The following is a 9,514-nucleotide window of genomic DNA, read 5'->3' on the forward strand; positions in this document are numbered from 1 at the left end:
TGTAATAAATCCTCTAAAACTAGCCTGAGTCCGTTTCTCTCCACTCTTCATCTTCATCTTCATCCTCATCCTCATCTTCATCTTCATCCTCACCCTCATCTTCATCTTCACCCTCATCTTCATCTTCACCCTCACCCTCATCCTCACCCTCATCTTCACCTTCATCCTCATCCTCATCTTCATCCTCATCTTCATCCTCATCCTCATCTTCACCCTCATCTTCATCTTCATCCTCACCCTCATCTTCATCTTCACCCTCACCCTCATCTTCATCCTGATCCTCACCCACATCTTCATCCTGATCCTCACCCTCATCTTCATCCTGATCCTCACCCTCATCTTCATCCTGATCCTCACCCTCATCTTCATCCTGATCCTCACCCACATCTTCATCCTCACCCTTATCTTCATCCTCATCCTCATCTTCATCTTCACCCTCATCTTCACCCTCACCCTCATCTTCATCCTGATCCTCACCCACATCTTCATCCTGATCCTCACCCTCATCTTCATCCTGATCCTCACCCTCATCTTCATCCTCACCCTCATCTTCATCCTGATCCTCACCCACATCTTCATCCTCACCCTCATCTTCATCCTGATCCTCACCCACATCTTCATCCTCACCCTCATCTTCATCCTGATCCTCACCCACATCTTCATCCTCACCCTCATCTTCATCCTGATCCTCACCCTCATCTTCATCCTGATCCTCACCCACATCTTCATCCTCACCCTCATCTTCATCCTGATCCTCACCCTCATCTTCATCCTCACCCTCATCTTCATCCTGATCCTCACCCTCATCTTCATCCTCACCCTCATCTTCATCCTGATCCTCACCCACATCTTCATCCTCACCCTCATCTTCATCCTGATCCTCACCCTCATCTTCATCCTCACCCTCATCTTCATCCTGATCCTCACCCACATCTTCACCCTCACCCTCATCACCAGCAGCTCACGTTCTCCAACACACACTCATGAGTCAAGTCAACTTTATTGATAATTTATAACAAACATAACAACACAAATGGTAAAAACAAACATTTAAAACAAGTTACAAACACTTTTGACACCAGAACCTGAACTTTTATATCGTCTGCGTGCTCGGAGGGTCCTCATTGGTCGGGCCGCCGGACGCCGCCGCCGCCGCGATCTCATTGGTCCGGCCCCCCCGCCGGACGCCGCGGCGACCCGGTTGGTCGGGACGCCGCGGCGTCGCTAAGCAGTCACTTTTTTGTCATTTCCTAGTGTTGAGGTAGGCGGAGCCTCCGGCCGTCCGTCAGAAGAAGTGCTGCTCCCGATTGGCTCGCCGGGAGCGGAACCTCATCTCCGACAGCTTGGAGTTGATGCAGGAGCCGATGACGCCTTTCTTGGCGAGAGGGAACCGAGCCAGTATGGCGTCTGAGGGGGAGAGGGGAGGCCGTTCAGAGGGGGAGGGGCTTTAAAGTGTGGGGGGGGGGGGGGGGGGGGGAGGAGTCACAGTGGACTTACTGAAGATGGCATTGGTCTTGTGCGGGTCCAGCGCGTTGCGTTGCTGCTGGAAGGCGGGCCGGCGGCTCCGCCCCCCCCGCAGGTTGCTGTTCATCAGGGTGGTCGTATCGAACACGCCCAGCAGCAGCATGCGGGCCATCGCCGTGGGCGACTGCGCCTGATTGGCCGCTTGCCACGACGGGCCGTCGCAGAGGACCCCGGAGCCCGGGTACACCTCCACCTGGCTCACCTGGAACACAGCCAACAGTCTGCACCCGGACCGGACCACACCGGACCGGACTTCCCCAGACTGGACTGCCCCGGACCGGACCGCCCCGGACCGGACAACCCCGGACTGGACTGCCCTGGACCAGACCACCCCGGACCGGACTGGACTACCCCGGACCGGACTAGACTGCCCCGGACTGGACTGCCCCGGACCGGACCGCCCCGGACCGGACCGCCCCCAACCGGACTGGACTTCCCCGGACCGGACCGCCCCGGACTGGACCGGACCAGACTGCCCCGGACCGGACCACCCAGGACCGGACCGGACCGCCCCGGACCGGACCAGACTCTTACCTGGAGGTTCTGGTCCCCCGCGGTGCACTGGCTCTCGGAGCAGCTCCTCCTCAGCTCCTCCATGTCGGTCTGGCTGCACAGCGGCGCCTCCTCCCCCATGTGGCTCCCCAGGACCAGGTGGGCCCCCCCCCGACTCCTCCTCCTCCTCCTCGTCCTCGGAGCCCAGCGGGGCCCAGGACAGGTCCTCGCTCAGCTCCTCCTGGACCTGCTTGACGTGGACCTCGGGGCTGAAGTCCGGGTCCTGCGCCGCCGCGTGGCTCTGGTGCGAGTACGGGTGGTAGCCGTTGTCTGTCGCCACGGAGACGGAGTGGTGGCCGTTGACCTGACCTATGGTCTGCCACATGCTGGACAGGAGCCCCGGGATTTCTGTGGGGGGGGGGGGGGGGGTAAAATCCGGCAAGTTAGAGCAGGAACCGAGTCAGACCCAGCCGGTCCGGGTCCGGTCCGGGTCTCTGGACTCACCGTGGACCAGCATGTTCTTCAGGCGGTGGTTTTCGGCCACCAGCTCCGACTTCTCCCTCTCCAGCTCTCGGACCCGCGAGCGGAGGAAGTGAAGCTCCGAGTCGTGAGCCGAGCTCAGACCCGGCAGACCCGGCAGACCCGGAAGACCCGGCAGACCCGACTCCAGCTTCACCACCTGCAGGGGGGGGGGGGGGCGCCAGAGACACCACAGAGTCCGGTCAACCGTTTCCACGACGACACAACAGTCGCAAAGAACGAAGAACAACGGTTAATGTGACGAACTCTCTCTATATCCAGAACCGCTACGACCCGGAGTCCACTGGTGGCCTACAGGCCGGCGCAGCGCCCCCTGGTGGCGACACAGGACAACTGCTACCGTTTTCAAAATGTGGGAAACGCAAAACTTTTCTAAAGCAAAAAAAAACGCAAAACGACACGTTTTTACCCGTGAACGGCGGAGGGGGGGGGGGGGGGGGGTTCTAGTCTGGACCGGTTCTAATCTGGGTCGGTTCCGAGGGGGCGCAGCGCCCCCCGCTGGCCGCCCGGTGGACCTGCTGAACCTCCGTCTGGCGTGAAGAAGCGTTAAAAAAGTCGCCCGGAACCAGGTTTGAACCCGGAACTGAGTCCTGAACCCGCTGCGGCCGGAACCAATCAGAACGGACGGTCCGCTGCAGCACCGCGGCTCCTCACCGGAACTGGCATCTAATTAACGACTTAATGAGCCCGGGTCTGAGTGGCGGATCAAATCCTTCTAACCCGCACCCGCCCCCTCCCACCCGCACCCGCCCCCCTTTTCCCTGACCCACACAGCCTCACCGTCCCGGTCCCGGTCCCGGTCCCGGTGAGGCTCCGCTGCAGGACGCTGCAGTCCGTACTGTCCCCCATCAGCACACGGACCGGGACTCCAACGGGCTGATAAAACGCTCCGGGTTCAAAGTCCTGCTTCAGGTCCGAGTCCGGGTCCGGGTCCGGGTTCGGGTCCACGTCCAGGTCCAGGTCCGGGTTCAGGTCCGGGGTCCTCACACAAAGAAAAAAACCAGCTTTATTTAAAATTCAGATTTATCCTCACTTCCGGTGACGTAGTTCGGCTGTAGTTCCTCCCGAGCGGAGCGGGACTCCAGCTCCCAGGATGCACCGCGGCCGCGCTGTAAACACGCATGAAGGACGGAGAGACGAATGATCGGTGAGTTGAACCGAACCGGACCCGGTCCGAACCGTGCGGACCCGGTCCGAACCGTGCGGACCAGGTCCGAACCGTGCGGACCCGGAAACGGAGCGGTCTTGTGATGGACTTGTTATGAAATTGTTATGAACTTGTTATGAACTAAAGACAACCAGACGCAGCGAACAGCTGATATATAAAGTACTGAGCCGGTATTTGAATATATTAATGCTCCATGCTAATGCTAATGCTAATCACACCTCTGGTGGATACAGGCTAATGCTAATGCTTCCCTCAGTGGGGTCTGTTTCTGCTGGCAGGAGGACTGGGCAGCTGCTGGGGGGTCAAAGGTCACACTGTGTGTGTGTGTGTGTGTGTGTGTGTGTGTGTGTGTGTGTGTGTGTGCAGTGTTTGTGCGGTACAACCTGGGGCCGGGGGTGGCGGTGGAGCTGCAGGAGGAGTCCAGCGTGGCGGAGCTGAAGGAGGTGGTCGGGGGTCAGCAGGGGGTCCGGCCGGAGCAGCTCCGGGTTCTGTTTGCTGGGAGGGAACTGCAGAGCTGCTGCACCCTGCAGGTGAGGGGGGGTGGGGGTGGAGGGGGGGGGGGGGCAAGCATGAACAAGTTTAGAGGAACCTGCAGAACCAGAGGCTCAAGGAGGAGGAGGAGAGTCTGGGGTTCTGTTTGGAGGGTCGAGGACAGAGAGAGATGGAGGGACAGACAGAGTCCCATATAACAGTGGGGAGGAGGAGGAGGAGGAGAAGGAGGAAGAGGAGGAGGAGGAGGAAGAAGAGGAAGAGGAGGACGACTACAGAGATTTTTACCTACAAGTTTTGTTTTTTTCCTCAAAAAATCATTTTAGTTTTGAATCAAACTCCTCTTCCTCCTCCACCTCCTCTTCCTCTTCTTCCTCCTCTTCTCCCACCTCCTCTTCCTCCTCCTCTTCCTCTTCTTCTTCTTCTTCCTCCTCCTCCTCTCAGGGTTGTGACGTCCCGGAGCAGAGTACAGTCCATGTGGTCCTTCCTCCGTCAGGCTCCTCCTCCTCCTCCTCTCAGCTGCCCCCCCTGCAGGAGCGTCCGTCTAGGAGGAGAGAGGAGGAGCAGGACAGTCTGACCCGGCTGGACCTGAGCTCCTCGCGCCTCCTCTCCACCTCCTCCGGCCTGGAGGTGGCGCTGGAGGACCAGACAGGAGGAGGAGCCAAGGAGGAGGAGGAGGAGCCTGCAGCTCCCGGAGGTCAGTGTGTGTGTGTGTGTGTGTGTAGCAAGTATTCATCATGTGTACTTTGTGTGTACAGGTGAGAGTAGTTGCAGTACTTTCTTTGTGTACTGCAAAAGCTGCAAGTCGATAAATCCTGGAAAACTACGAGTTCGATGTCGCGGCTGCAAGCAGACGACGCTGACGCTCAGCAGGGTGAGGTAGTACTGGAGTACTTCTACTGGAGTACTTCTACTGGAGTACCTCCACTGGAGTACCTCTACTGGAGTACTTCTACTGGAGTGCTTCTACTGGAGTACCTCTACTGGAGTACTTCTACTGGAGTACTTCTACTGGAGTGCTTCTACTGGAGTACCTCTACTGGAGTACTTCTACTGGAGTACTTCTACCGGATTACCTCTACTGGAGTACTTCTACTGGAGTACCTCTACTGGAGTACTTCTACTAGAATACTTCTCCTGGAGTACTTCTACTGGAGTACCTCCACTGGAGTACTTCTACCGGATTACCTCTACTGGAGTACTTCTACTGGAGTACCTCTACTGGAGTACTTCTACTAGAATACTTCTCCTGGAGTACTTCTACTGGAGTACCTCCACTGGAGTACCTCTACTGGAGTACTTCTACTGGAGTACTTCTACTGGAGTACCTCTACTGGAGTACTTCTACTAGAACACTTCTCCTGGAGTACTTCTACTGGAATACTTCTACTGGAGTACCTCCACTGGAGTACCTCTACTGGAGTACTTCTACTAGAGTGCTTCCACTGGAGTACTTCTACTGGAGTACTTCTACTGGAGTACCTCCACTGGAGTACCTCTACTGGAGTACTTTCATTTTAGATGTCGTGGTGCAGTACTCAAACTGCAGTACTTTGTGTGTACTCCAGGGTCCATCCTGTTGGGACGACGTCCTCCTTCCGGCTCGTATCCACGGCGACTGTCAATCAGATGGTTGTCATAGCAACGAAGCGGTAAGAGGGCGGGGCTTACAGGGAAGGGTCAGAACCACAACTCTCAACACAACGTGTGTGTGTGTGTGTGTGTGTGTGTGTGTGTGTGTGTGTGTGTGTGTGTGTGTGTGTGTGTGTGTGTGTGTGTGTGTGTGTGTGTACAGGAGTTCTACATGAAGTGTGCGTCTCACCCCACACCAGAAGACGACGTCTCCGTGGCCCTCGACCTCCTGATGACCAACACCAGAGACGTTCCCTGCATCGCCTGCACTGATGTCATGTAAACACACACACACACACACACACACACACACACACACACACACACACACACACACAGACAGACAGTTCTCCTAACACCCCCCCCCCCCCCAACAGGAAGGTGGTCCTGGTCTTCCAGTGCTCTGAGCGTCATGTGATCTGTTTGGACTGTTTCCGTGGTTACAGCCAGACTCTACTCAACGAGCGGCGGTTTGTTCACCATCCAGACATCGGATACACTCTGCCCTGTGCAGGTGAGGGGGGGGGGGGTGAGGTCTGCCGTGTGCAGGTGAGGGGGGGGTGAGGTCTGCCGTGTGCAGGTGAGGGGGGGGGTGAGGTCTGCCCTGTGCAGGTGAGGGTGGGGGGGGTAGGTCTACGCAGGTGAGGGGGGTGGGGTCTGCCCTGTGCAGGTGAGGAGTAAAAACTGTGTGTGTGTGTGTGTGTGTGTGTGTGTGTGTTTCCAGCGGGCTGCGACGACTCTTTGATTAAAGAAGTTCACCATTTCCGGGTCCTTGGAGAAGATCAGGTGACACACCGAGTACTCAGAGTACTCAGAGTACTCTGAGTACTCAATATATGACATATCTTTCGAGGGAAAACCTTCGTGATGAAATAACCTCTTAATAATGTTAAAAGTTAAAATGAGGCGCTCAGTGTTCAGGATAAACTGGAAAAAAAAAGCCGAGGTGAAACAGGGGAGTTGTGAGAGTTTTTTACCCATGATGCTCCTGGGCAGTACGGGCGCTACCTCCAGTACGGGGCGGAGGAGTGTCTGCTGGCCATCGGGGGGCTGATGTGTCCGGCGGCGGGCTGCGGGGCGGGGCTCCTCCCCCCCGACGGCGGCAGGAGGGTGGAGTGCGACCGCCGCCTCGGCTGCGGCCTCGTCTTCTGCCGCCACTGCAGGGGGGCCGACCACCAGGGGGCGTGTGCCGCCGCCCAGGACCCGCCCACCGGGGCCGCCTCATTGGTGAGCCGCCGCCGCCATGTAGATAGATAGATAGATAGATAGATAGATGGATAATTACTTTATTCATCCCCGAAGGGAAATTGTCTTGTTGCAGCAATCTGGTACATACGAATATTATAAAATACAATAGAATAGAATAAAAGTAAGAAATAAAAAAATAAAAATATCTTGGTATAAGACATAAAGTAAAACACAGAACGGAACATGAGCACTTAGAAATAAGCAGGAGATAAAAGCAAGATAAACTAGATGATCTGCGTTTCCCAAGGCAAATGCATGATAGTGTGAATGCAAACTGTAATGCTTTTTGCCGTCGGCCTGCAGCAGGGAGACTGGAATGCTTTGAAAAAGTGGAAAAAAGTTGGGAAAAGTTGAAAAAGTTTCAATAAGTTGAAACAGCTAAAACAGTTGAAAAGTTGAAAAAAGTTTCAAAAAGTTGAACTAGTTTCAAAAAGTTGAACCAGTTAATAAAGTTGAACTAGTTTCAAAAAGTTGAAAAAGTTGAAAAAAGTTGAACCAGTTAATAAAGTTGAACTAGTTTCAAAAAGTTGAACTAGTTTCAAAAGGTTCAACAAGTGTCAAACAGTTGAAAAAGTGTCCGTTGTAAAAGTTTCGAAAAGTTGAAAAGTTTCAAAAAAATTGAAACAGTTGAAAAAGTTGAACAGTTTAAAAGTCGAATGGTTGAAATCGGTTAAGATTTGAAGAAGTTACTAGTTAAACATTTCTCCATCCGTTAAGATTGGACAAAAGTTGCACAAAAGTTGAAATATTTTAAAAAGTTGACGAGATTTCAAGAAGCTAGAACTTAGCCGGAAAGTGCCGAAAAAGCTGCAGGATTTGATATTTGAATGGTGACGAACGGGTGAAGATTGCCAGAGTTTTAGCGATTCGAAAAACGTCCAGAATAAACAGAAACAGAATCTCAAGAGTGTGAACGTCTTGCATTCACACTAATAAATAGTAAGGTGCAGTGGCAGAGCCATTAGAAGTAGGTATTATATAATAATAATAACAATAATGCAGATAATAACAGTGTGTAATAGTGTATAATACTCGTGTATAGTACTACTAATAATGGTAGCAATAAAATAACAATAACAACATATATATATCAGTAATAATAATAATACCAATAGTAATAGTGTGGCAGGGTGAAGGATGAGGCAGAGCTGAATCTTTATTTCGTAACTCACAGAACTCGACTGGAAAGAACTCAAATCCCGCGGGAGAACTCAAACCCCGCCCCTTTTCCCATAATCCTCTGGGTGAGAGGCCTGGATTATAACGGCCCGCCACAATAGTATACTTATATAATAATAATAATATATCCACCGGCCGGTTAACTTACCCCCCCCCCCACACACACACACACACAGACACTGACTCCGCCCCCTCCGGTCCCCCCCTGCAGGGCTTCGTGGTGGGGGAGGGGGCGTCGCTCCGGGCCAGGTGGGATCAGGCGTCGCTGCTCCGCATCAAGGACTCGACCAAACCCTGCCCGCGGTGCTCGGTTCCCGTGGAGAGAAACGGTGAGTCTTCCTCTGGACACCCCCCCCCCCCCCCACCCCCATGGTTCTGCAGGACTCTTCCTCAAACGTGTGGTTTGTCTCCCCCTGCAGGCGGCTGCATGCACATGCACTGTCCTCGCTGTGGCGCGGACTGGTGCTGGCTCTGTGGCGTGTTCTGGAACAGGGACTGCATGGGGAACCACTGGTTCGGATGAACAGGAGGCCAACAGGCCTTCTGACATAGATATAAAATAATACCTGGAAAACAATGCTGGGGGGTGGGGGAGGGGCTTTTTTTTTTTTTTTTTTTTTAAAGAAAGACATTTTTAAATACATTAATTCCAATGTGCTTTTATAAAGAAAATAGAAAAGCCCAACATCCACATGAGCAGCAGGTGTGTTTGTGACTGTGGAAAAGAAAAACTCCCCAACAGGGAGAAACTTTGTAGAAACCAGAGGAATTGGAGGAATTCTGAGGACCGGTTGGGGTGAAAGGATGGAGGAGAGGAGAGGAAAGACAGAGAGACTTGGTGGGGAGAAACATACAATACCCTTGTTAGTGCTACATAAAAAAAAAATTATTTTTAATAATACAGTAATCACAGTGATCTAAATATTTTCCAGCTGCCATGAGATGAAACCAGCCTGAGCAACAACAGAGCAAAAACCTAAATAATCACAACAATGATAACAAAAGCAAAAACAAAAGGACATAAAACAAAGAAAGAAAAAGGAAAAGATAAAAACAGAACGAAACAAAAAAACCAACAAAAACAAAATAAAAACAAGGGGGAGGGGCTTTATGTCAGCTTCAACCCTTGGATGCACAACCTACCAGTTCCTACACTCTTCCACAAGTGGGGTCAAAAATGACCCCCCCCCCCCAATTCAAATCAATGCATTTTGGTCATATACTGGGTTGTTATTCTTCAAA

General features: G+C 53.0%; 2 protein-coding genes across 2 annotated transcripts; one reads left to right on the top strand and one right to left on the bottom strand.

The window, feature by feature from the left end:
- Positions 1–1,103: 1,103 nt before the first annotated feature.
- LOC308138653 (uncharacterized protein) lies at positions 1,104–3,679 on the bottom strand (the record flags this gene model as incomplete). Its single annotated transcript, XM_080507867.1, has 6 exons — positions 1,104–1,407; positions 1,498–1,726; positions 2,059–2,424; positions 2,521–2,695; positions 3,337–3,538; positions 3,600–3,679. 6 exons carry the CDS (start codon positions 3,677–3,679, stop codon positions 1,251–1,253), a joined length of 1,209 nt encoding a protein of 402 aa, XP_080363993.1. The 3' UTR covers positions 1,104–1,250.
- prkn (parkin RBR E3 ubiquitin protein ligase) lies at positions 3,626–8,846 on the top strand. Its single transcript, XM_080507548.1, has 11 exons — positions 3,626–3,703; positions 4,091–4,254; positions 4,658–4,910; positions 4,972–5,087; positions 5,782–5,865; positions 6,009–6,124; positions 6,223–6,359; positions 6,570–6,631; positions 6,842–7,072; positions 8,484–8,601; positions 8,692–8,846. Exons 1-11 carry the CDS (start codon positions 3,697–3,699, stop codon positions 8,793–8,795), a joined length of 1,392 nt encoding a protein of 463 aa, XP_080363674.1. The 5' UTR covers positions 3,626–3,696; the 3' UTR covers positions 8,796–8,846.
- The last annotated feature ends 668 nt before the right edge of the window (positions 8,847–9,514 follow it).

The sequence above is a fragment of the Blennius ocellaris genome, assembly GCF_963422515.1.
Source record: "Blennius ocellaris genome assembly, chromosome: 13".
Taxonomy (NCBI): domain Eukaryota; kingdom Metazoa; phylum Chordata; class Actinopteri; order Blenniiformes; family Blenniidae; genus Blennius; species Blennius ocellaris.

Bases quoted from the DNA above. Each gene is read 5' to 3' on its own strand.
- prkn (XM_080507548.1), top strand. The intron at 5,866-6,008 runs GTAAGAGGGCGG...GTGTGTGTACAG, and splicing joins GTTGTCATAGCAACGAAGCG to GAGTTCTACATGAAGTGTGC. The intron at 6,632-6,841 runs GTGACACACCGA...GCTCCTGGGCAG, and splicing joins GGGTCCTTGGAGAAGATCAG to TACGGGCGCTACCTCCAGTA.